This window comes from Thunnus maccoyii, chromosome 11 (genome assembly GCF_910596095.1).
Source record: "Thunnus maccoyii chromosome 11, fThuMac1.1, whole genome shotgun sequence".
Classification (NCBI taxonomy): Eukaryota; Metazoa; Chordata; class Actinopteri; order Scombriformes; family Scombridae; genus Thunnus; species Thunnus maccoyii.
The window spans coordinates 18,809,794-18,837,504 of record NC_056543.1 but is presented as its reverse complement, the minus strand read 5'-3'; the positions used below and the strand labels follow the sequence as shown (position 1 = coordinate 18,837,504).

The following is a 27,711-nucleotide window of genomic DNA, read 5'->3' as shown; positions in this document are numbered from 1 at the left end:
TGTCAAAACTACATCTCTAGATTCTATCTATTGTTCATAATAGATGCATATTATGAATTCCTTTTTTCTTTCCAATGTGTTGAGCACATTGTCCATGTGTTGAGTACATTTCACATTGCATTAGCATCACACTAATGCTTGGGATGGCTACAGTTGAATTAGTAATGAAATGCAATGCTAGCATCAGAGAACACAGTAAGCTCCTCGCACAGCACAGCTGTAGCTGCAGCTCTGCTTTTATGGAAGACCTTGTAATAAGAAAATGCATCACACTTCTCAAAGCATTAAATGATACGGCAATAGCAGATGTCATTAGCCAGAGATTTCAGTGTACCTTTATTAGAACAAATGCAGTTCTCTACATAGTGAAACCTTATAGGATATTTTAACACATTATATGGCTGGTTTCAAATCCCACGCTGCCTTATAATTGTGTTGTTTTGATACTCTGTAGGATTGAAGTCCTTGAGGGAGCTTGGATAATGGTTCTGCCCATGTACAATTATATTGTCTCATTATCTTCTTCAGAGAAATATAGCTATTGACTTAATTTAAGTGTAAGGCACCCTCATCATGCTATATGTACATTTTGCATAATTACCTTGATTTAGCTTTTCTTTCATTTTGCATGTCTTTTAATATGTTTTGCATGAAATGTATTTTTCACAGGTTGACATTTTCATACATTTTTTCTTAATAAGATACAACTTCCCCTCATGTAAGTTCTGCCAATCTGCCAATGTAGTTTAACATCTGTGTGGGTCGATTGTCAAATAGCATCGACAATCACCGCTGTGTTCCCTCTGGCTGCCAAACTCAAATTGACTTGAAGCAATACTGTAATAAGCACTTACACACGATTTCACAATGTAAATATACAGCAAAAGAAGAGAAAACACAATTTCTGCTTTGAGCCAGATGTTTTTAATACATTCTTGAAGGATATCAGATCAAATCAAGTTTATACAGAGCATCATATCAAACTGGTTCCTTGAGAAGTATTTTATGTAACAGCACTAAAATCCACTTTAATCAAGAGGAAATTGAAAAAAAACAAACAATGGCAACAACATTTGTAATATGAGGGCAGATGTTGGATCTGGTCTGGGACACAAGCTCGTGTGAGCCTCAATAATCTGGTTTGAGAAAGACATCATTGTACCCATTTGTGTACAGTATTGTTGATTGCATTCATTTTAGACTGACTTTGATATGATGAAATGTGAGAAATTGATTCTGAGAAAATCAGAGTAAATCTTCTGCAGATGTTTTTCTTTTTTTTTGCAATGGAGGATCTTGATTTACAGTTTGCTGTGGCCTTCAGGTGTACTCACTAGTCTGACAAGCACTCTGTCCTTTTTCAGGAAGACACACTGACTTTCAAAATATTTTGGCAGAAAAAATTGAAAAAAATTAAAAACCTTTTTTTTTCACCAATTTTGAACAAAAAGATAGTCAACCTTCACATGTTAAAAATAAAGCATGATACTGCCCAAAATCCCCCTGGTCTTCAAGAACCAAATTACCTCAGAGTGAGGCCCCTCATAATTCTTTACAATTTAGTTCAGGCTGATGTGGTCTAAGTTATCCCTCTTTGAAAAACGCAAGAGACAAAGTAAACTAAGTGCTAACATGCTCAAAATGACAATGCTAACACCCTGATGTGTAGCAGGAAAAATGTTTACCATGTTCACTGTTATAATTTAGCTTGTTAACATGCTAACACTTGCTAATTTTCATTAAACACAAAGTACAGCTGAGGCTGATGGGAATGTCATTAGTTTTGCAGGTATTTGGTCATAAATTTAAGTATTGGACAACTTGAAATTTTGACCTGATGATGGCACTAGATGAACAGGGATCACCAAAGTGATTATAATTCATCCTGGGAGGAACATGGCATGAATATGCGTTTATGTCAACCCATCCATAGTTGTTAAGATATTTCACGCATAACCACAAATGTCAACCTCATTATGGTGCAAGAGGAAAGTCAAGGGATTAGGATCCATTGTCTGGGAATCATGAATATATACAGAATTTTTCAGCAATCCATTTAATAAATATTGAGATATTTTACCGAATAAGTGAAAACTTTGATCTAGCTTAATAGTAAGGAAATAATTGTTAAAATATATTAGCCTGGACCTAAGTGGTGGACTGACCGACTGAACGTGAGACTGGCATTGCCATCCTTATAGCACCAATGCGGCACCTTCCTGCAGGGTTGTGTGGTGGTGTGGGCGTGTTTATTTGTACTTTAGAACATAACCGCTGTGAAACAATCAGAAAAGAATCACTCGCTCTCTTCATTCACTCTCTAGCTTGCTTGACCACCGCTGCTCTCTCTCTCGCTCGTACTCTCACCTCGCTTGCAACAGACATACATAAAGACAGAGAGACTCCTTCTTTTGTAGTCAGATGAGTCAGGGAGCCAATAACAAGTCTAACTTTACTTTTAACATTGTCAAACAGAGAGAAATGTCCTCCCCTCGTCCTAGTAATGTCTTTGTACTCCCTCAATGCTACAATGCTACATGTAAAATAAACACAGGCTCTTCTGGTCTGCGTGCTGTAAATCGTTTTGTCTTATTTTCAGTGGCAGGCATTTAGAATAACTATATGGAAACAGCCAACTTCTAATGGTCTCGTCTGCTTATGTAGGTCATACTGAGGCATCATGAGACTGTTTCATAACCAGTTAGAAGTTCCTTGTAGTAAATTTAAGACAGAAACACATTTAACTTCCTGGTTAGCTAACTTCACAAGCTAGCAGTAACCGACAGAAATGTCTAAGAAATCCTAATCATTATTATTTCTTAATTCACTTGCAATTTGTAAATATTTCCACTATTTATTGTAAAATAACACAAGAATCATCACCTACTGTATTTTAGTTGTTTTTGTTTTGGGGGGAAACTGTGGCCTTTTTAGTCATGTTTTGCTGCAGTAATCCCCAAAATCTGTGTGATCTGGAGGGAATGTCTAATCAATACTGACTAAAGTAAAAAGAAAGTTTTGCAATTATAGTAATGTAACTTTTAACTATGCATCTTTAACTGTTAGTTGTAGTTCTTCCAGGTCCAATAGAGGAGATTAAGAGTTTATCAGGTGGAGAATCAGAAAATTTATATATTTATATTATATTTTACACTGTAGGCAGATCTGATACATAATTAGGAACTGTGTGAGTGTGCAAAGAATATATATCACTACCTCTAACTTACTCATTGTTAAATTTGAAGAGCAATCTCTGCCTTGGTTATATTTTACACAGGATTAATATCATTGATTAAAATTCCAGGTTGTTTTTTTTTTTTTTTCAAGCTTTATTTCGAAAAACAATTCCAGGTCTTTAACATGCAAATAAGCCCATGACTATCACAGTAAGCATGATGATACTCTCTACTGCTAATTAGTAAATTCATTCATTACATAATTCGTAATTATTGATGCTAATTGATTACAATTTTTCTCAGACAAGAAATTAACATGTGAAACAATCTTGTATCACTGCTGAATGTGGTGGCAGTACATTGACGTTAATGGGCCGCCACTGATGCTCTTAAATTGCATAAATTCAATGACTGAATCCACCTTACTGTTTGGGAAAGATAAGAGACAATTCATTGTCAACATAAACTACATTATATTCTTAATGAGTTTAATGTTGCTTAAGTAATTAATACAAACAGTTTTTCATGTTATATTTTTAATCTATATTTTAAATTACTGGTGTTTTTGTTAGCTTTGAATGCTGCCCTGTGAGGCTTTATTACATTGTGGTATTGTTTATAAGTCAATATCTGCAGTTGTCACATCTGTACCTATTTAGAATATTTAGAATATACTGAATATAAAGACAGAACAGCTGTAAATTATTGTCACAAAACAAGCACAATCTTTGTTGCCATGCTCCCGTATCACCGCTTGCAGTTTGTCTTTTGAAAGAAAGGAAATATTTGTTTTTAGGTTTTATGTGAACTTGCTTACAAAAACCCTCAGTAGAGTCATTGTAGTTTGAAAGGTTCGCATATCCAAAAGAATTAAGTTTAAAGCAATCTTAATGGCCACAGGAAGATTCGTCTGAGGAGCAGTAAGTGTTTACAAAGACTCAATCTGTCTCGATGTTACTGCACCGATGCAACAACTGCAGCTCAGTTGTTGTGACCTCTCTTTGCTCATGGCTTTTTTCCATGTACCTGCGATGTGTAGGACAATTTCATAATTTATGTATGACAGCTATTGAGTAGCACACCTGATGTGGTAAAGTGTTTATTAGATGTGTTTTGTTAGTGCCCAAATTACAGCCAGTCAATTCAGTTTATTTCAAATGCTAAAGCTGGTTGTATGAAATTTAATTTGTATTGTATTTATTTAATTTGTAGATTAAATACATACTTAAAAGGGAGGAAACAGGATCAATAATGTTAACTTGATATGTGAAGTGTCTTATTATATATCAGTCATATCACTATTCATGTAAATATTCATGTTCTAAATAAATAACAATTACATATTTTGTAAAATTTGTTGAGGTGTAGATTCTGGTTGCATAAATATTTGATATCACTTAAAAAAAAAAGAAGCTATCATTGCTAAGTGTATTTGCAAAATTGCTATGTGCTTTGCTGATACCAGCTAGGGAGTCCCATATGAGATCAGAGACAACTGAAGGCTTAATTTTTATTCCCGAAAACAATAAAGGCTTCACTATGCCACATATGCAAAGTGAACACAGTTATTTATAATCAACTAGTAGCTGACATCCACGTGGTATAAGTGGAGAAACAAAGACATGGCTTTGTAATTTTCCTTGGCTTTGCCTCTATTATGGTAATCGATGGTATGGCCTGCATGTTCCTCTTCTTTTACTCTTTCTCTTGTTCAGCTTTTAAGTTTTGCATGTGTTCTATCATGTTAAATTGTTGTGAAACTGCTTATGCTTGACCAGGACTCCCTAGAAGAAGAGATCTTGTATCTCAATGGGACCTTCCTGGCTAAATAAAGGATAAATTAAATATAATATTCCATTTGTGAAACAGGACATCATTGAGGGTAGAAGAACTGACTGTCCCTAAGGACTTGGCCAGTTAGTTTTGTTATTAAACCACTCTTTACTGGTCAGTCCACAGGTCTCAAGGCAAAAACGTCTTGTTTGTAATGCAACCTTGTATAATGGCCTGCCTGACAGAATGTAATTAGAGAGAGCAGCGCTTTTCTTGGGTTTGCCTGTTAGTTCCAGATCCATAGCCAGATCCCCAAAGTCCTGCTTGCTAATGAATCTGCTCCTGCTGGGGCTATTGATGGCCACTGCCTTTCTGGAAGATCATTATTAGAGAATTCCACAGGACAGCTGAAATAGCATTACGTATAAGCTTATTGCTCAGCATCATCTGTTTTCCATGTCTTGAAAACAACTGCATAAGGCACTTATGATTGTGTATAATGACTGAGTGAAGTGCATAAAGTTAATGTGCTCATTAGTGTGACAGAGTAAATATTTAATTCACATTATGATTTTAAGTGTTATTAATTTAGTGATTTAATTTGTGCTTAGTGTGATACTAAACAGTGTCATGATATGCACATCAGTATGACATGCCAGAGCAGAAGAATCCAGTTTTTGATGGTGTTGATTAATTGAATTTATTTGATGATTAAAAAACACTACTATAAGTACAATACTGTAGCACTGCACTGCACATCAGTATTTATAATCATAGAATATAAAAAAACGACTTATTTCAATTTTCACAGGGCAAGAACTTATCTCCACTGTGATCCTTCGACATACAACAGACAACACAACACTAACACCATATAACCAGTCAAACACACATACCAGCATAGTGACAAAGCGTACATGATAATAATAATATAAAATTATATATTATATATCACATTTCATACATTAAGATGCAATACAATGTGTTTCATAAAACATGAAGATGCAAGAAATAGGAACATTAAATATGTAACAGAGAGTATTAAAAAAGAGACTAATCAAAGAGAGATTTAAAAACGAATAAAATTGATAGCAAATAATATGACAACTAATACTGTAGGTGAGGTTAAGATACAGTAAAAGTTTTAGGTAAAAGTGATTTTAAAAAGGTGATTTTTAAGTTTCGAGCTTCACAAGACCAGGGGGCATATTCATAAAGTTTCCTACAAGTACAAAGAGATGTAATTCTAAGAACATTCTTACAATTATGATGTTTTCTAAGACTTTCCCCTCACAGTTAAGACTAGATCCTGGTAAAGATAAAGGTTATTCACAAAGCCCTTAAGAGAGCTCCCAAGGTGAAAAACTGTAGGGAGGAGGACCTTTAGAGGCATAAGAGTTTCTTAAGCACATAAGTTTCTTAAACACTATTACGCCAGAAATGAAAGTGATCACAACACTAAGATATTTGGCAACTGGAAAAATTTTGAATTTGCTGGCAGCTGGAAAAAAAAAGATTTACATGCCAACTAACGCTGCTACTTTATACACTGGCCAGAAAACACAGAAACTTCTTGTCTATTAATATAAAATAGATTAAGTACTAAAATTACCAGTATGGTAAATTAATGTAAAAAATAAACAACTATCAGCATGTGAATAGGCTACAGGACAAGTAGGCCTGTGTTCAACATTTCATAGGCTACTTTTAAAGGATGGCTCACAATTTATTCAGCAGAGATGTTCATTACATAAAATAGTATTTATAATTACACCATGAGACTAAATTCTATGATTAGATCTATTGATTTCACTCTCCGTTCTGTGCCTGTTATCACTATTTTTCTTTCCTTTTGTTTTTGTTTTTTTGATCAAAAATGTGTTATACCAAGCAATGAAGTCATCACACCTTCTTCCCCGTGGTAAAAGTTCCTGTCCTTTCTTTGCTCAGAGTTACTCTGACAATTTACTCTCAGCTAAGAGTCCTTGCTAGAAATTTTTAGGTTGAGTTAGGAGCTCTCTGAGAGTATGTTTGTGAATACGGCCCCTGGTCGATAAGTTATTTCAAATATACATATATAGCTTCAAATGTGTTATACTGAAAGTTTAATATATTTTGAATATATATATTTATTTTCTACCAAAGCAGATATAAAGAGACTTAAATAGCCTTTATTAGTCTATTAATTCCCTGCATATCCAACTGTATCCAAGGTGGTGAACCTGCAACCTGCGGACTACCTAAGAACATTTTTATGGAGTAGGTTATAGATACAAGCTTCATAGTTATCAACACTGTGCTGTAGGATCCCGCTCTTCACGTGTTCATTTGTTGCTGATGAGTAATTGATACATTATCTTTCCTAAAAGGAAAGAGATGTCGTTGTATCAGCAGCCACAGCTGAGTGACTTCCCATTCATGTATTGTTGTTGTGTCCCAACCCTCAGGTTAGACTGAAGGCTGGTAAATATTAGTGGGTTTGTTGTACTGATCGTATTGTTTACACAGCAGCCAGATGCTAAAGATAGATAGCTAAACAAAGAGGCAGAGCAAGGAGGCACACAACCTAAATTCTATTGATTCCACGTTATGGGGGCTGAGTGTCTCTCAGATAAGGCCACATTGTGAGGTAATTGTAGTCGTAGAATTCAACCTGTGTATTTACATCACAGCTGTCTTAATAGCATGCAGATGCAGCCACATATGTTGTGTCTTCTGAGTGTGCTTGCATGTTGGTGTGCATTATGAATCAACGAGGGATGGAGGAGGTGAAAGAAATGTAGTTCGATTCCAAACTAGTACGACGTTGATTCGATTTCAGGATACATATTAACCATCATCAGGCTACATTAAGTAATTACATTATTTATGTGCAGAAAATATGAGTGAATTTATGTTATTAGCCCAAGGCACAGTAAGTCAGACTATTCAGTCAAATGGTAAAATGTCAGTTAGATAGATTTATTTGTCCTAGCATGTAATGATGCCAATGAATGGCTATTTCTTCTCTGTTCCAATTCAAAAGCTACGTTTTTCTAGTGTGAAAATATTACTCACTCACTCCTTCTTCTTTTTAAAATAGCTTCAAGTTTACAACAGTTTTCAAATTGGCTGCATCACTGAAAATTTATAATAATTTAATTTATATTTTTAAAGTTTTTTCTTTTGGGGCAACTCAAAGTGTCTGTATGTGTGTACAGTAATAGCAGTCATTTTGTGACATCAGGGACCATATTAAAAAAAAAGCTTTTTTCTGTATGATGCTCATTGATGAGAAAAGTCTGCAAATTACAAATACAGATGTTCAATATGTCCACAGGTGCTGCAGATGTACCTGCCTTTCTGTGGTATCGCAATCTCCAACGCCCAACTCTTCGCCGCCTCACGGAAGGAGTATGACAGGAGTCGGGTAAGGGCCACAGGGCCAACGGGGATAATAACCCCACACCATCCCTAGGATCAGCATTACTTCCTCCCCCCTGATGCTGACATTGAGGCTGAGTATTGATCAGCAACAGCCCACTTGCTGCCACTGCAGTGGGGATCACAGAGCAGCATGCAGCCCTGCATGGACATTTTCTCTGGATGTGTAGAGGGGGGATGGGTCTATATCCAGATAGGGCCTGGTCCATGATCTAAATCTCCCAGGGAATGTTAAGAGATGCACTAATTCATGTCACACATTGATCTGTGATGGAAGAGAACATAATGAGAACACAGTTCAGTGAATAGAGAAGAGAAATGAGAGGAGCTCCCTTTACACCATATGATTTTTATGTGGTTGTGCATTAAATTGCCTTAGATAAAGGGCCTAATTTACTTTTATTGGGGAAACTATTTATATTATATCATCCTGTTGGTTTATGGTTTAAGGATATTACTAATAATCATGTAACAGCTGAGAAAGGCAAAACATCTTTATTTAAATGGACTAAAGTATTATCTGCTGACACATTAAGTGGGTTTTGCAGCAGCTTGTGGTTCAGATTGTTGAGCCAGTGATATCTTTTTCTGTCTCTGGTATTAAGGCGCTCTTGGAGGTAGTCAATGACCTATTTGAAGAGCAGACTGACCTGGAGAAGATTGTCAGGAAGATCATGCACCGCGCCCAAACATTGCTTAAGTGTGAGCGCTGCTCTGTTCAATTGCTGGAGGACATCGAGTCACCGGTACTATTTTTCTCTGTGCTACAGTTGTGCATGTCTGTTCTTTCTGTCTACTTCTGTTTTTATCAATAAATACTGTGTACCTCCGTGCAATTTTTTCCTAAGCGCTTTAGTGATTTCCTCCCTTTCAAATCTTTCAGGTGGTGAAGTTCACCAAGTCATTTGAGCTACTGTCCCCTAAATGTAGTGCAGACACTGAAAGCAGGTATGTATGTTGTCTCTGTTCAAATTTCCTCTGCTTTTAGAAGGCACACACAGACAGAGCCCTGAGTAACATCTGGCCTGATGAAAAACATGCTTTCCATTTTCCCTTTTTTTATACCAGTAACCTTTTTCACTAAATAGTCTCCACCTTTGTTTGCCTTTGGCACCACAGCACCTGCAGAGAGCCTTGAATCTATAAAGCTTCCATCAAAGACAAAAATAAGGGAAGTATAAAAATTAAATATTCTGTAGTGCCGTGGGAGTAATATGCTGATTCTGAATAGAAGGCATATTGTAGGAGCCCTACTTAATTGGGTTTTGAGAATTCTCTCCACTGCTAGGCATGGCTGAGTGGAGAAAAAAAGTGGCTTAATACTGTGTGGGATGTTTATGGATGAAAACCAACACTGAAAGGAAGACTAATTCTTCCCCTAGTCCTGCACTCGTCATAACTGATGTGGTCACTTCAAGGCAGTAGTGATAAATGTAACAATACTTTAAAAAATATGTCATAACACAAGAAATATCAATAGAAGTGAGAAATTAGTAATCAAAGAAAGGTCAGGCTGCTTGACCGGCCAGTTAAGTCTTTCTGTCTGGACACACTCCCTTCTGATCTGTTTCTGGTGTCACTTATTAAATAAATAGCAGGTTTGTGATTTCAAGTATGAAACTACACAACATTTCAAATCAAGCTGAGATGACAAAAGTACATCATCTCTGTGATGACACGAGTCTTCCTAAATGTTCATATCTGAATAACAAGGGCAGCTGTGCGAGATTTATGTGTGTAATTAAGTGAATAAATTTGGTGTCAAAAGGCGAGCGTACTGTAGGATTTCTAATGTGCCTCAGAATCCCCAGCCGCCCCCATGGGGAGGATAATGTTGAGCTAGTGTACAGTTCTGCTGGTGTGTCTGTGGCAGCTAAATGACAGACAAGAGACAGACAGAATGAAGAGAGAAAGCGAGCTAGAAAGAAAAAAAGAAGATAAGGCACCTTGACATCACAACCGTGAGGTTTATTCCCTGCTGCACTGTTGGTTTTCACATCCACACACAGCTGTCTCACTAGATCAAAGGGAGTCAAAAGATCTGACATCAGTGTCTCTCCACCTTTGTACTAATCTTTAGAGACAAAATGAGCCACACTGAACATTTACCTTGTTGTGTTTGAAGGTTAAAAAGTCAGTGACATCCTACTGCAATAAATGTGAATGGGAAGTCTAAGCAGCGATGCAGGTGTTTCTGTGCCAGAGTGTGGGGGCGTTTGGCATTGAGGAAGACAATCACACAATTAACTTTTCATTACTTCATGAGCTGCAGGAGAAGCTTACTGATATATACAGTATGAGAAGTTCATTAAATGTAAGTCAACGTAAAAGAGGGCCCATAGAAATAAGGATATCCTTCTGCAAGCTTGCAGTTCAGGTGCGAAAGAGAATAAAACCTTTTTTACTTAAACGCAATAAAAAGGGATTTTTTTTTTTCAGGAAAGCAAAGTTATTGCCCAAAGCAGTGTGTCTGAGAAACAATGTCTCCTGAGAAAAGGCGAGGGAACAGATTTTTTGCATTTTCCCCTCTTGCTTTCTGACCCTACTGTAGTTTCAAAGACAGTATGGAGAAATCGTCGTACTCAGATTGGCTCATCAACAACAGTATTGCAGAGCTGGTGGCATCCACAGGACTCCCCGTGAACATTAGTGACGCCTATCAAGATCCTCGCTTTGATGCCGAGGTAACCACACAGTAGCACGCCTTCCAAAATCGACATGAGCATTATTTTATCTGAGTGAAATGATCTCAACTAGCATTAGAGGAGAATCTGTATTACAGTAAATGTGCCTATGATGCCTTGCATCCAGGCTATAGTATATCTAGAAGGTGAAAACTAGACTCACTGCTTGGTGTTGAAGACGTTACACCGTTCATTGAAGAGGTATCTTCAGTCCCAGGCATTTTAAACTAGGGGATGTTCACACCTTGATGTCACATGCGAGTCACTTAGGTCACACATGATTCATTGATGGCTGTGAAACTGCCTTGGAAGCATTAAACCTTTTATATTATCACCACGTGGTGAGAGATAACAAACTACCCATTTTGCCATTTTGTCAGCTGTTAATTGATCTCTTTAAAGGTCCTTTCACACCAACTGCAGCGGCTGGTGCTGATGCCGCGTCATATAACCTGACTGATGCTGGAATTTTGAGGCCGATACTGATATCGATATTTGGGAGAAAAAAATCTGATATATTGGCCAATAGTAATTTTTAAAAACATAGACGCTCTCAGTCTTGATACAGATCCCTTACAGTTTTTGTTGTTGTTGACCAAGATACATACGAAACAGGACATTTTAAAACTGAAAAATCAACTTGTCAGTGCTCTCTGGTGGGCAAACTATCTAACGGTGACACTGCTTCTAAATTAAGTCAAACCTAATTTGGCATTTCTGTACTGCGGGTTCTTGTTACTTATCGGCCAACATGTACACCAATATCGATATATATACAATATTATATCAGCTTAATATCAGCTTGGCCGATTTATCGGTCTAGCTCTACCACATGGATCTAAACAGAAACCCACAGCGAGCGGCACAGTCGTCTGCTCTGCATCCACCTGTAAGCAGCAAAAGTTTGACGTGTTCAACTTGAAACAGCAGTGGCAGAAAAATAGAAAATCTGTACTCATTCATGGCACTACTACTACTATCGCCTGGCTGGGCGGAAAGGCTGCCAGCGGTCTCAACTCCCGCTCTGAAAGGGTTCTTATGCTGTATCCTGCAGTCCATACATTTCAACGTAGCATTGCTCTTCCATTAGAGGTGATGCATGTATGCATAGTTAATACTCCAGTGGTGAAGATACAATTTATACACCAGAGAGCCTGGTGTCATTTTAAATATTTCAATATCAGTGCCAGTACAATACTTTAGTTTCCAAACAGCTAAGGTGATACTTTTTTGATACCCTCACAGTACTTACAGACTTTTTCAAACATATCTTATATGTTTAGTAAATATCAAAATTTATACTCGTGCTATGGAAATATTTTTGTTGAGGCTCAGAAAGTTTTGAGGTACAATATTTAAGCTAACACCTGTATAAATCAGAGCACAGTGTATGGAAAGACATTCTCTATGCACATTGTTTATAATGTGTTCACACTCCCGTTGTTTTTAGGCAGACCAGTTCTCGGACTTCCACATCCGCTCTGTGCTTTGTGTTCCTATATGGAACAGCAACCACCAAATCATTGGTAAGTTTACAAACAGAGCTTCATTTTCTCTTGAACTTACTTGACATATCTATATAAAAAATGAATTAATAATTTTTGATTGTGGAGAGGAAGAGGTTGAGGTTGAGGCTGAAGCGGCGTGTGTGATTAGATCCATGCTGCACCATCACTCCACACTTGGAGGTGGAGTTCCCGTCTTCTGGCTGTGTGCTTTGTGTTTGTGAACGGCCGCAGGCCAACACCACACTGACACTCTGATAAATCATTGATCTCTTGTCTGGTTTTGGTGCTGGATATTGCAGGGAGAAGCAATGATAGCAGCTCCACTCAGTCCACTGAGATCTGACGCAGGAAGTCATTAGTTTTATTTGAGTGCAAAGTGATCAGCGTATATGCTGCAGATGGTTAGTTTAGACCTGTGTATGTGTGATTTCTGTGTATACTCTAGTTTTTTGCATAGATATACCTGCATTTGTCAAGGAGGGGAGAAGGAAGAGGAAGAAGAACAGAAAGAGTGATGGGAGAAAAAAAAAATGCTCTGTGCGTGGGCGGCACCTGAGGATCTGGAGTGAAAAACCATTATACAAACAAAGCAGCAGGAGATGAAATTCTCAAGTCAAGGATACATTCAGTTAGAAAACAGATGTCCTTGTGTCATCTGCCAGTGTTACAGCCAGCAGCATCAAAACAGAACCAAAAGAAATACTGTTGTGGCTATATCAACAATAATGAGGTTTAATGTCAAATATCAAATGTGAGTGAAATCAATATTAGCACTTCCTGTAGAAATATGCTGTGAAATTCACCTTAATAAAGGTAGCTGCCACTACCAGGTGTTTTTTTTGGATGATTCATTTTTCAAATTTAATGTGAGTTGCCTGAAAGATGTGTTGGTCTTACTAGCCTGTTAGACTGAAATGCCATTTCGTGTTTGATTCTATTTGAATCACTGAAAATCTAATTTAGAGGTCTGAAACCAGGCCACCTCTTTAAGACCACATTCTTATATTATGAATCCATTACATCACGGGTAACATCCAGGTAACTTAAGTTCCAGATATGTAAATAAATAATTTAACTGAACAGCCTCAGGCCAGGAACACACTATTAAAGCATGATTATAACCACAGTTTGGTTGTGACAACTGATTTTCAAGATCATGTTCAGTCAGGGCAGATCACCACAGACATTTGTCGCAGGCCTTCTTGTAGTGTTTGGGGTCAGGATTCAGATGTCTCACCTGCTTGAGTGTCAGACTAGTATTCTGATTATATTCAGGACAGATTCAGGACAAAATCTAAGTTATCCTTTTGTTTTAGATTGTTAATGTCCAGGGTGTACATAGCTGGATTACACAGGTATAGATGAATGGATGTTTAATGACCAGTAATGACCGATGTGGTATATTATATTACAAAGATAAAATACAAAATAATTGTGTGGATAAGTTTTCACCACCTCCAAGATGGTATTTAGTAGATGCTGCTTGGTTGTAGTGGCAATAGACTGAGGCAGGTAACCCAGATGTTCTTCTCCTTAGTAAAGTCCTCTAGGCTTCCTGGCCCAAATGAGATACATAATCCCTCCAGCGTGTTCTGGGTCTCCTATCAGCTGGACATGCCTTGAACACTGCCGAAGGAAGGTGCCCAGGAGGTTTCCTAATGGGATGCCTGAACCACCTCAGCTGGCTCCTTTCTACGCAAAGGAGCAGCGTCTCTATTTCAAGCTCCCTCCGAATGTCTGAGCCCCTCACTCTAAGCTCAGACACCCTACGGAGGAGACTCATTTCAGCCGCTTGTATCTGAGATCGCATTCTTTCGGTCACTGCACAAAGATCATCACTATAGTTGAGGACCATAGGTGTGGTGACTACAACAGTCGGGTATGACGCCTGCATTACTGCTGTTGCTGCACCGCTAAGCCTTTAAACTCGATGTTCTATCTTAACGTCGGTCATGAACAAGACCCCGAAATACTTGAACTCCTTCACATGGGGCAGCACTCCCAACCCAGAGGGAGCAGTCCATCATTTTCCAGCAGAGAACCATGGCCTCAGACCTCGACTGCAAACCGTTTTAAGTTTTTGAAAAATATAGTAAGATAACAGATATCAGCATTGTAGAATTTCTCAATAAACAGCTATTTGTGTTTTAGTATGTAGTGTCTCTGTTTAATTTACATTAATAATGCATTTCAGTCATTGAGACAGATAATATGAGCCTTAGAGCCTTACCAATATCAAACTTCAAGCATTTCTGTTAAGTTCTATTGGACGGATAATGAACTGTGTGCAACAGGTGTCGCCCAAGTGCTGAACAGGCTCGATGGGAAACCATTTGATGATGCAGACCAGCGTCTCTTTGAGGTATTGCTCTTGCTTTTATATCTTTTCTACTTACAGTAACCTGTGAGCGTATTGGAGACTATTGCAGTTGAGCATTTCTTCGTTTGATTCATTTCATAGGCGTTTGTGATTTTTTGTGGACTGGGGATCAACAACACCATCATGTACGACCAGGTGAAGAAGTCCTGGGCCAAGCAGTCTGTGGCTTTGGATGTAAGAACATCCCATTTAATTTCTTGTCTCATATGATATTTTGAAAATAAAGATATGAAATTGCTGCCCTGTTTTGAACAACAAATATTTATATCCACTTAAATTTACGAAACATGATTATGCAAACTGTAAAGCTGCCTTTAGAGTCTTAACTGCTTCTGCTTTCTACTTCACTTTCCTTTTGTTATGCCCGTATGCTCATTGTGTTTATGTTAGCGTCCCTCAGATGATGTTTTGCCCCCTATTCCATTAGCTATAATGGTATCAAACTTTTTTTTTTTCCAATCAACATATGCTCTACGCTGAAACATTTACCCAGAACTCACAGGCTGCCGCATGGCTAATATAAAACCTCTTCTGACTTAGTCTCTCTCAGGGGTCTTCGTGTTTGGCTCCCTTTTTTAGTCTCATATTTCCACAAGAACATACGCATGAAAAAAGTGCTGATTTCTCTTTGTAGATAACCTTCTCACAAAGGTTTTATTGAAAATTAATGAGAGGCAGTGAAAAGCAATCCCTCATCTGCCCTGCAGTATGTAGCCATTCAGCACTACTCAGCCTTTACAGTATGTCCTTAGATTACAATAGGGAGCTTTCAGGTGCATTATCGTAGTTAGTACCACTCGGTTTCAAAATAGGAAGTATAGAACAGAGAGATTGAGCATTTAAGGGAGAGGCAGAGAATGAACTAATATGTAGATGCATTGCTTCTGGCAGCATTGAATAAACATGAGCGTTTATGATCAAATAAGCAACTGCAGGTCTGTGCGAGGTATTTCTCTCAGGAAATGAAGGGAACATGGCGATGGAATCAGGGCTGACATAGCTGCTCTTGTAGACTGTTCTGTAGGCGAGCGTTAACTTCCTCATCTGGAAGACGCTCTCCGCTGAAATGCGGTGATACCAGAGTGCAGTGTTTTCAGCCGTAGCCACAGTCGTGCTTCTGCTAGAGTCTTGCTGTGTTTTAATGATTTGAAAAATACCTTGAGCGACACAGATGTCATTATTTTACAGGTTCTGTCTTACCATGCCACTTGCTCCAAGACTGAAGTAGACAAATTCAAGGTAACTGGTATTTACTATTGTCATCATTACATTTTTCTCAGCACAAACCCATCTGTTTCTCTCAGTAGTAACAGTAGTTGGGGGACTCAGTTTTTACCTCTGAGCTCTACTTAGATATTAAACTCACAAAGCTTAGACTTTGCATGTTCGTCCTTTGTCTCACAGAAGACAGTAAGTCTGATGATACTCTATATTTTTCACACTGTGAACAAATGCCATGAAAAGACCAAAACCAGCCATGAATTGATCCCACTAACATGTATTGTCTGTGTAACCAAAACCTGATTAGAGCTTATTCCTCTGCGCCATAGACTTCCATTGTTGTCCAAAAACACATCATTAAGCCACACCATGTCATGCCACATCACATGTTCCTTCATCAAAATGAACACGATGATGATGATGATATTTGTGACCTGTTTTTGAAGACTTGTGCCTTCAGTAGGAATGAATGGGCTCGAGGTTGAGTGCTTCAGAAAGTGTAGGACATTTAGAAAGGTTTCAGATATGGACTAATGCATTGTTGGTTTTGGTCTCTTCTGACAGTAAAACACCAGCTTCATCCTTTAAAATAAACCTACAGACCTTGACCAGACCAAGCTCATAGCAACATATTTTGACTCTATTACAGCGCATTTTAATCAAAGAACCCATTTAGCGAAAAAACTAATTTCAGCTGAGTAACTCTGTTCTAATGTATTTATCTCGCTGAGTGATGGATGATGTGAAGATTTTTTTTTTTTACCCCTAGTTACCTGGAATATTGCATTTTTTTCATTTAGCCTTTACTAAATGAAAAAAATGGGTCATCCATTACTGCCTTCCAAACAGACCCATATGAGTGTTTTTTGATCTGGAGTTTTCCTGATGAAGATAGTCTGTCCGATATATTGAAGTGTCTCCATACTCGGTTTGGATTATAACTTATGATTATCAGGTTTGCTCTGATGGTGCAGATAATGCCATGCCATAATATAATTTCATTCCTACTAATGTAGATGTGTTCCTTAATGTCTAGGCTTTATATTCAGTTCAATTAAGACATATTAAAGAAAATAACAACATTAATTATGATTCTTCTATACCCCTACCATTAACAAAAATAAGATCCAAGGCAACAGATGATGGCCAAAACTATTGTTAACAGGATGATAAAATCTCAGATATTTAGTTCAGAAAGCATTTACTTTGCTCACGGGCCTTTTAATTAAGATATCTTTTTCTAATTAAATAACAATCTCTCATTAACTTTAATGGGAAAGAAAAAAAATCTATAGCAACAGAGGGGGATTATTGGCAGCCTGTCTTCTAGACTTCATTTTCCAGTTCCTTCTAAAGAACTGCAGTAGCGCACAAGCATTAATATGTGAGTATTCCCCAGTGAAAATAAACTAATTGTGGTATTTGAAATGGATTACTCCAATCAATAGACAATCATTCTCTATGCATTATTTATAAAGATGAAAAAATGAAAATATCTACATTTTTAATTGGCATGACATTTCTGAAGTATAGATATGACCTATTTTCTGGCACTTTCATGTGCAGGATTTTCCCCTGTGGCCATTACTGCGAAGTAGGAACCCCGCTTTCCAGTGTGCCTGTGTGATCTCTCAGCCCCCTCATCCAGCGCTGCTGCTGCGCTCTGCTTCCTGCCTTTCCCCCTTCTTTTATAACTGCTCTACATATGGAGCCGTATGGCGTGCACTTGACTGGGATTCCACCGGAGTGCAAATGGCAGCGGCAAACAAACCCCGGCTGACATTTCGTAACCCGGAGCTGTGAATTAAAAGAGAGGACCTGCTGACCTGACAGGCAAACATTTGTGAGAGAAACATTGGTGGCTGTTAGAGAGGAGAGAGAGGATGAGAAAAGAGAAACACTCATTGTACTGAAACTATAACACAGATTTGTAAGAGATGCAGGTTACACGGCATTAAATGGTCGTATTATAAATGCTGTCTAGAGGCAGGAAGGATATATCTGCTCCGATTGCCATTGTGCTCATTAGACCACACTGAGGATAGAAGACATGAATACTTCAGTATGAATGTGGTTAATTGGATCATGTATGTTTTTGTTTTTGTTTGAATAACGATGAAAAATGTTGATTATTACCACCGCACAACTACGTTTGTCACTGAGCTCTGAAAGTAAACAACAGTGAAATCCTTTGGTTAAGCTCCCTCATTAATCTTAACCCTCTGAATGAGTCCTCAGAGTCTTAATTAGCATGTCTCCATATTTCCATGTATCATCTGAAAATGGCACAGCATCCTCTGACCTCTCCATCCTCCTCTGCTCTCTGAGCTCATATTCTTTTTCCCCCCCTCCATGTTCTCTCCCCGCCACGATGAAACAGGCTGCTAACATTCCCCTAGTGTGCGAGCTGGGCATTGATAAGCTCTCCTTTGACGATTTTTCTCTGGACGTTGATGCCATGATAACGGCCGCTCTGAGAATGTTTATGGAGTTGGGAATGGTACCAAAATTCAAGATTGACTATGAGGTGAGACCACTGACTTTTCTTATCCTCTTCTCTTTGAATACTTGATGGAGTTTACCCAGAACACAGTTCCTTTGGTAGCCAAATCCCCATGTATCCTCATAATGACTGCTGACCCATGTGCTCATCTACTCTTCTGTGTTCCCCTCCAGACACTGTGCAGATGGCTGCTGACTGTCAGAAAAAATTACCGGATGGTCCTCTACCACAACTGGAGACATGCCTTCAACGTCTGCCAGTGCATGTTTGCCATGCTAACGGTAAAGATCACGCTGTCTGTAGATCATTAAATCAATTTCAGTCAGAGACACTTATGTCAAAGGAATTGATCATTCATAGCAAATGTTTATGCTTGGCATGAAACATTTGGCAGGAAAAGGATCCTCTTTGAGGGAAGCAGCAACAAGGAGAATTAAACCCCGCTTAATAAACACATACATTAGTTAAATCAACAATAGCAAAGGCCTATAATGTAAGGAGACATTTACTTCAATACTGCTCTGTACTGTACAATTTAGGAGGAACTTTACTTGAGTGTTTCCATTTTATGCTACTTTATAGTTGACTATATTTCAGCTAGAAATATTGCACTTTTTACCCCACTACATGTATCACTGTATAATAATGTACAATAACTATTCAAGGCACAAAAAGGTAAAACTTTCCAATATTTAACAAAAAAGATTTGATTTGAGAAAAATTTAAAAAAACATGAATACAATAATTATACAATTACAATGACCCTTTGGTGATAATACTAAATAACTAACTTACTATTATATTATGGCAAATAAATAACTTTTCCATGTGATGGAGCATTTTGTATCGCTGCTTTTACTTAAAGTGGCTATATTATTCATAATACCACAGTATGAAATGACAATGTGTAATGTGAGACGCGTCGCTCTTAGTGATGAACTTGCAGAAAATTATCAGTGACACTGCAGCTTCCCTTGTTTCAGCTCATTGTTTAGCTGTCAGGGCCACGAATCTCTCATAGCGTCACTTTTGGTGTAGCAGGCAGCTGTTTTCAGAAAAAAAAAAAAAACACTGTATACTACCTGCTCAGCACCAAATGGCAAACAGGCACAGTCAGATATTTCCCTCAGGACTTGATAGAGAACAAAAACAGAGCTAAAAGAGATTGAACATTGGACTTACATTCATCAGGTGGCTGGAAATATGACTCCAAATGAATGCTAATGTTCAACATATCAACTTAAAAGATAATGATGTGTCATGTTCACAACATGTTTCTGCTGCTCGCAAGTGGCCAAAAAAATCAGTTAATGCAGGTTTAAGTAAAGAATATTTTTTCCACCCCTGGATGCTGTGGAGAGCACTGTGATAGCACACAGTGTTGGCACGAGTATATCAGCATAATAGTGAGAAATGTCAGGTTATAAATACTGTGCCGTACACCTACATGAATATGGTTGGGCGCTACTAGTCCGCCGGTAGCCACGCAGCTGATGAATGAACCAGTGATTGTGAAGTATGAATGAAGCAGCTGCAACCTCAGCGCTCTACCTGAACTGACACTATGCTCTATATATTGAATACTATTCCAATCCAGTTATTATTAAAGTTCAAGAGTACATGATACATTCTGTTTGACCTACGTCCAAATCACTCAGATTCAAATTACAGTTTTTCTATGACAAACAACCAATTCTGTGCAGAACCAAACCAGAGATGTTTGTTTAAAATTACTTTGTGCAGTTCCAGCAGGCCTTTACCATTTATCATGTCCTTGGGGCAGCACGCACTTACATATACATACACATGCTACACATACATATACATACGAGCTCTTATACAAACACCAGTGTGTTGTTAATTTAATTGAGCACAGCATTAATGCATGATGTCCCATTGGAATTGATTATTGGCAGAGGGAGATGAAATAGTAGTGTGTAAGCTGTTCAGGGTCCCTCTGCTCTCCTGCCACGTGTTTTAATGAGTGGGCTGCAGGCCGTGCTATCTTTGCTGCTACCCCACAATGACCTATAGTGACTCACTCAGCACATGGCCTCCAGAACCCATTCATCCAAGTCATAAATCTCCCCGTGCGTCTGCGTTACTGCAGTCCCAGTGGCATTTTAGGGAGATACATTTTTTTAGGATGATGCTGCTGTTCACTCCTCACGGTATCATGAAATAAAAAAATAAGAAATGCGTCTGTGATGCTCAGAGAGTGCGTGCGTGTGTGTGTGTTTGTTTTCTAATTGGCCTCTTCCTCTCTGTGCCAATCAGACGGCGGGCTTCCAGGAGACTCTGACAGAAGTGGAGATATTAGCGCTCATTGTAGGTTGTGTGTGTCATGACTTGGACCACAGGGGTACCAACAACGCTTTTCAGGCGAAGTAAGTGTTCCCGCTTTCTGTCTCTCTTTCTCTCATACCTTCCCTGCCATACACACATAAGCACGCTCCTTCCCACACACTGTTTAGAGAATGTTTTCCCACCTGCAGCAGTCTGCAGTAGTCCAGCCCAGATCAGCAAGAGTCAAGCAGCAAGTTGTATAAGGCTTATATAAGAGTCCGTTTAACGAAGAGACTGTAAACACTGCTGACTCTGAGCACATTAAGATGAGCAGGTAAAGTTGCAGTTAAATTGCTTAGGGTTAGTGTTCTGTGTTATTATTGTAAACTGCATCTAATACCAAGATGGAAACAAGGTGGAAGAAAGACATTGTCATGAGCTGGACTGTAAACTGGAAGGCTTAAATGATTTTATAGCTGTGTCTTTTTTTAGCAACTTTTAGTACACCACGAGATGGTGCTATCCAAAGCACTGACTTGTTTGGCACCCATGAGCACCCTTTTACTAGGAGTTCTTGAAATGCCGATGTCGCCAGTCTCATTACGTCAACTGTCAATTATAGTTGCCATTTTTGTTTGTTATTTTGAGCTAAACGGTCTGAATTTAGATAACTGTTGACTCGGCTAGTGCAAAATTAGTTTAGAGTGACAAAAGACAGAGGAGGCAATAAAGCTCTTGTAGCCAAAAAGGCAGATTCTCCCAATGAACACATCTTATTTGTTACATAATTGGAAATCTTTAGTTTATTGGCTATGGCAATGTGTTATGGTTTCATTAGATGGTGTACGATAGCTGTAGTTGAGAATGCACTGAAATAATTAAAAAAGAGTATACAATTAGTTGAATTACACAGCAATGCTTGCTTTAAAATTTGCAAAAAAAAACTTGATGCTACCATCTCACAGTGCGGAGAGAAAAGTTTAGCACAGCGTCAGTTTTTGTTTTTTAAACTCTGTAGTTTGAATTGAAAAGAAACAATGACTGTGAGATTATAGCAATGAGTTTCTGCTTTGACTTCAGGTTGTTTACATCTAATCCCAGTTTTAGAGCATATGGAATGATTTGACAAGTAAACATATGTTTAAAAGAAGTCCCCAGATGTAATATTTGCGATCAGATTCCCATATCCTCTCTGCTGATGCAGTGCCAGGCCTGTAAAGCATTCATCTTCATTTATTCTTGCTTGTTTCAGGTATTGTTTGCCTTGTTTCTGGTCTTCAGCAAGTAAAAAAATATTTTTTAGTTGAATTAAGGTCAGATGACTGAGTTGGCCAATCAAGAACATTTCACTGTTGGCAGCAAAAATGCATCTGTATGTTTATAATCATTGTCTAAAAATTGGAGACCATGTCTTAAAGGGGCAACAAATCCCACACTTCTCACCTGATGAGAAGTGAACATCCAAAAGTCAGCATATTTACCTTATATCAAATCCAAAGTGTTGTCCTAATACTTTCTGACGTCATAGTAATACTAAAACTGAAACTAAACTAAAACATAAAATTTGTAAATGTTTTCATTTTATACTCTTGCTACTTTATACTTTATTTTTATACATTATATTATTTCAACATTTTTTTTACTGTGGAAATGAAAACTGAAGTAAAATAAAAATAAAGATAATAAATTCTAATATCACTGACTATGGCCCACATGCCTCACATACAGTGCAGCAGGCTTAGTTATTGCCGCTACATTAAACGATGATCATATTCAATGTTGAATGGGTGAATTTCAGCTGCAGTTAAGGTAATAGCTCTCCAATTTCTTTTATTATTGAGCCATAAGTTGGCGACACAGTGCAGAATGAATTGGTGAGGGAATTACAACAGACTCAACAGCAGACTTTGTTTCTCAGAACATGTTGAACACTGATTGTGTTTTCCCTGTGTGTGTTTTTGTGTGCGTGTCAGGACGGGCTCAGCCCTTGCTCTGCTTTATGGGACCTCTGCTACACTGGAGCACCACCACTTCAACCATGCTGTTATGATCCTGCAGAGCGAGGTGCACTATGTTTCAATTATCTGCCGCAATGCAATTACCATGATGTTCTGCTAATGTCTGTGACTGCATGTTGATATTTGTGCAAAACATTTAATTGCATATCAGGCCATTCCAAACAGCATTTACAACCAAGTTCTTAACCCAGTGTGTGTTTTTAACACACATGTTCCCCCTTGGAGACATTTTTTCTTTGCCATTACTTGTACCTAGATTATTTTACGCCATGCTAACAGCACGGCTCTATGAATGGCAATATCAGTCTGTTGGTAGGTCGATTCTAGCAACAATTAGTCAATCAACAGAAAAATAATCTCCAACTATGTTGTTAATCAAAAATGATCTGATTCCAGCTTCTCAAATGTGAATATTTCCTGGTTTCTTTAGTCCTCTATAATAAAAATTTAATATTTTTGTGGACTGTTGGTTGGGACAAAAGAAGACATTTCAGGTTGCATCTTTTATCTATTTTATAGACCAAACAACTAATCGATTAATTGAGAAAATAATTGATGGATCAATTGATAATGAAAATAATCATTAGTTGCTGCCCTTGTCGTTTCATCACTTTAGCCAACAATTGGATGAATTCCCATGAAATTCTGTACAGACATATATGTTTCCCACAGGATCAATCTTATTTACTTTAGTGACCCATGACTTTTCCTGTAGCGCCAACATCAGGTCAAAATTTGAGTTTGTCCAAAACTTTGGTTTACATGCACAACCATAGACTGTAAAAAATAACGGACGTAGCCACCATGACATCACCCATTGGTTTGTGGACTGTCATCTTGGATTTTTGGAGCCAGAAGTGACCATATCTGGATGAGAGGGTGGAGCTGACCCTAATGCTAGCTGCTAGCTGCTAGCTTTGTTTGCACGGTGCATTTACAGGCTATGGTTAACGGTGATATTGCTAATGCTAGTGCTAATTTTCGCTAGGGAAAAACAGGCTGAAACCCATTAAAACAAAATGTACTTACCGGAAAAAAATGGAACATCAGACTCCTTAGAGGGCCTTTTAGTACAACCAAATGCTGAACAAGACATTTTTAGGTGGACAAAATGTTACAATTAACTTTCATGAACTGAAAACACACTGAAATAGCAACGGCTACGCCTCTGTGAATCTGGGGTTACGGCATGGTTATGTTACCTAACCAAAGTTGTCGCTGTGGTAGCGACTTGGCTTTGACAGCACTCGCCGCAGCCATGCCCTTAATTATGCATAACTTTAAGCCTTAATAAAATTTAAACAGGTGAGTTACATAAAAATTCACAACCCCCCCGTACAGTTGTCGTGAATGGGGAAATTAGCTATAGTGACCAAAACCATTTTTGTACCAGGCTGTAAACATGTTAATTTGTGCTGTAAAGTTGGGCATTTTAACATGGGGGTCTATGGGGACTAACTTGCTTTTGGAGTCAACCTCAAGTGGCCATTTGAAGAACTTCAGTTTTTTGGCACTTTGACATTAGCTTCATTTTTCCGGCCCGGAGGTTGCTGCTTGTGCACAACTAATGACTTTCCCATCAGCCTCAGCTGTACTTAGTGTTTAGTGCTCATTAGTACATTTTAGCATGCTAACAAGATAAGCTAGGATGGTGTTTAGCAGGTATAAACATCTGCATGTTAGCATTTAAAGTCGTAGTATTTAGCATTTTAAAATCTGGGTTCAGTTATTTGTGTGCTGTCCAGACATGAAAATTTTCCCTCCTGTTTCTTACCTATTACATCTCTTTCATTAATTGTCTAGCTGTCTAAATTAATTTTTAAAAAATGCTATTAGCCCATTTTCCCTTAAAAATATTAAAGAAGTTTGTGCTTTCTGCGCCTGAAGGCAAACATGTGGTGCCTCGACTTCTATAGTATGTGAGCGAGTAAACAAATAGCTCATGCTGCCCTCAAATCAATGTAATTACAGAGGTGATAGATTTGGTGGTAATTGGTTGAGAGAGACATTTTACCAGGTGACTGGGTTTGCATGAAGTTGTAATTAAAGAAGGTCTGAGGGAGCAGCTGAGAAGAGGGTTTGTAGGGTAGTTTCCAGTGGCTTCATTATCATGGTGCTGACAACACAGTAAGCTGACAAATGTTTGCTTGGGATATCATAATGGTTTCTGTTGATACTGGGGCTGAACTACCGCTGTCCTATTAGCATATAAATGAATAGTGTGGCTAATTCAAGGAGAAGAGAAAGCTCACAATTCAATCCGCCAGCCTGCACAAACCATTAATTAAAATGTAAACTTTTAAACATCACACCCTCCCTTTGTATCTCAATTTACTCTCATCATTCTCACTTTCTATTTTACTCCCCCCCCCTCCCCCTCTACATCCGCTCCAGTTGTAACAGAATGAGAGAAGTCCTTTACAAATGTCTTTGCTGTTACATAGTTCAGTATTTCATGGGAACACATGAGCTGACGACGGGAGTCACAGGCGTGCTGAGACAATCTTAAGACTTCTATTCTTTAATTTTAAAAGGAAAATCTAGTTTTAAAGATCTTGGTTAATTCCTGCTGGTCATTAACATCCTCTCATCTCGATCCTTTTCTGTTATCACCTCCACATCTTCCACTTTGTCCACAGACAGACCCTCCATCCATTCAAACCATCCACTAGAGGAGGGTGCCTAAGTGGTGAATGAATGTATAATACATGACGGAGAGAGGCCTGTTTTAATGATAGAGTGAGAGACATTGCTTAGTTATTAAGAGCTGCTGGGGAGCTGCTGCCTTCCCTCCTCCAATGCACATAACCATTCAGTTTGATTATTGCATGTTTTTAACCATTATGCTTTAATTGTGCAAAAAAAAAAAGCCTTTTTCAAGAAAGACTTTTGATATGTCACAGCAGGGAAAGCGAAATCACTTCCTTGCTCGCTCATTCTCTTCTCCCTCTTCTAATAGACACTCAGTAATTTACTCCTTAGTTTAAGAGATTCAAGAGGTTTTATTGTCACATGCAACACAGTAGATGGTAAAATTGAAGGCAGTGAAATGTGACTTCTTTGAGCTCTACTTCCAATTAGAGTATATAATAAAATGAGAGAGAAATATAATAAAATGAGGGAGAAATGTACAGATATATGTACGTTATATTGCACATTGGTGCAGAAGTGCTGTATTGCACATAAGTGATAAATAGATAAATCGTGTACAGCGCATACAGTGCGCTAAGTGATGGGTGATGTCTGATAAAAATATAAATATTTTGTAGTGGGGAAGAGAGTGTGTGTGTTTGGTGGGGGGTGCGTAAGTGTGTAGGAGAGAGAGAGAGAGAGAGAGAGAGAGAGAGACATTGTGTGTGTGTGTGTGTGTGTGTGTGTGTGTGTGTGTGTTATGTAAGTTCACAAAGTCCCAGAGTTCAGCAGTCTGATGGCTTGCGGATAGAAGCTGTCTCTGAGCAGTAGTGAGCAGTAAATTGAGATTTCATACACTTCTGAATCACTGACAGCTGTAGTGTTGCATGTCTGTATTTTTCACATCTATTAAACGTGACACATTGCAAAATTGTAAGCAGAAATTAGTGTACATGAACCCTACTTTTTTTCCTTCTGTTGTGTGAATATAGTGTATTATATTATAGAGCTAGACGGACTACTCAACCCAGACACTGTATCAGCCAATACAAACTCATTGCAGGTATATCAATGTATGTGTATATGATGGCCAATAAGTAACAAGACATTGCAGTACAGAAATGCCAAATTATGTTTGAGTGAATTTAGAAACAGTGTCTGCATTACATAGTTTGTCCAGCAGAGAGCACAGACCAGTTGATTTTTCAACAGTAAAATCTCCTGCTCAGTATGGACTGTATCTGGGTCACAATAAAAATAAATAAATATAAGGGATCTGTATCAAGATTGGTATGTATTATATATATTTTTTTTTTTTAGAAAAAGACTTCATTGTAATCAGATTTTTTTAAATTCCCAAATATCGATATCAGTGTCGGGCTACGTGAAGAGAATGAACCATCATTAATGTTATTAGTAACACCTGTGCTTTTCTTACAGTGACAAGTCAAAATGTTTGCATTGACAAAGGCTTGTAAACTAAAACTACAGTCGCTCCTCTTGTAACGGCTAATCTTACTGAACCAACTGCAAAGTTGCCTTTCACCAAAGCAACAGGAACGAGTTGATCTCCACAGCTTGATCTCATATCAAGCTGTGGAGTAACAGCACATCACATTTGGAGTTATTCCTCTCACCAGAGGAATAACTCCAAATGTGATGTGCTGTTACACAGACCTGTGTGAATTCATCACAACATAAAGATCAAACAGAAGCAGTACTCACAACTAATTTTTTTTAGAATGGATCATATATTTTTTGAATAGCCTGATAATCTGACTAATTTGCTCTTTTTGTTCATCCCATTATTTGAAAAAAATCACAGATTTTAGCAGCCACTCAGAGGTCTAAAACCAGGCTATAATTTACATTGTATACATACAAAGCCCTTTAACAACATTCAGCAAGGAAAATTGCTTTCTTTATCTCTGTTATACATCCCCTGTTGACACAAATAGTTATTTTGATATACAGGGACAGAGTGCTATGTAACTAAACTGGGTGGAGGCACTTCCTGTCTAAACTTTCTGTATATAGTGAGCTGATGATGCTGGATTAATCGAGGCTGATATTATGGAATGAAAATCTAATCAAAATAATCTGAAAGT

At 38.1% G+C, this 27,711-nt stretch overlaps 1 protein-coding gene across 3 annotated transcripts in view; it reads left to right on the top strand.

Moving 5' to 3' along the window:
- pde11a (phosphodiesterase 11a) overlaps positions 1 to 27,711 on the top strand; it is a 41,738-nt gene that overhangs the window by 5,454 nt on the left and 8,573 nt on the right. For all 3 annotated transcript variants that reach the window (XM_042427308.1, XM_042427306.1, XM_042427307.1), the window contains exons 3-14: positions 8,269 to 8,358; positions 8,978 to 9,118; positions 9,256 to 9,320; positions 10,924 to 11,056; positions 12,507 to 12,582; positions 14,859 to 14,926; positions 15,026 to 15,118; positions 16,133 to 16,183; positions 18,546 to 18,692; positions 18,842 to 18,949; positions 20,946 to 21,055; positions 22,928 to 23,018. In XM_042427308.1, coding sequence (XP_042283242.1) covers positions 8,269 to 8,358; positions 8,978 to 9,118; positions 9,256 to 9,320; positions 10,924 to 11,056; positions 12,507 to 12,582; positions 14,859 to 14,926; positions 15,026 to 15,118; positions 16,133 to 16,183; positions 18,546 to 18,692; positions 18,842 to 18,949; positions 20,946 to 21,055; positions 22,928 to 23,018 — 1,173 coding nt within the window. The remainder of the gene's footprint in view (positions 1 to 8,268; positions 8,359 to 8,977; positions 9,119 to 9,255; positions 9,321 to 10,923; positions 11,057 to 12,506; positions 12,583 to 14,858; positions 14,927 to 15,025; positions 15,119 to 16,132; positions 16,184 to 18,545; positions 18,693 to 18,841; positions 18,950 to 20,945; positions 21,056 to 22,927; positions 23,019 to 27,711) is intronic.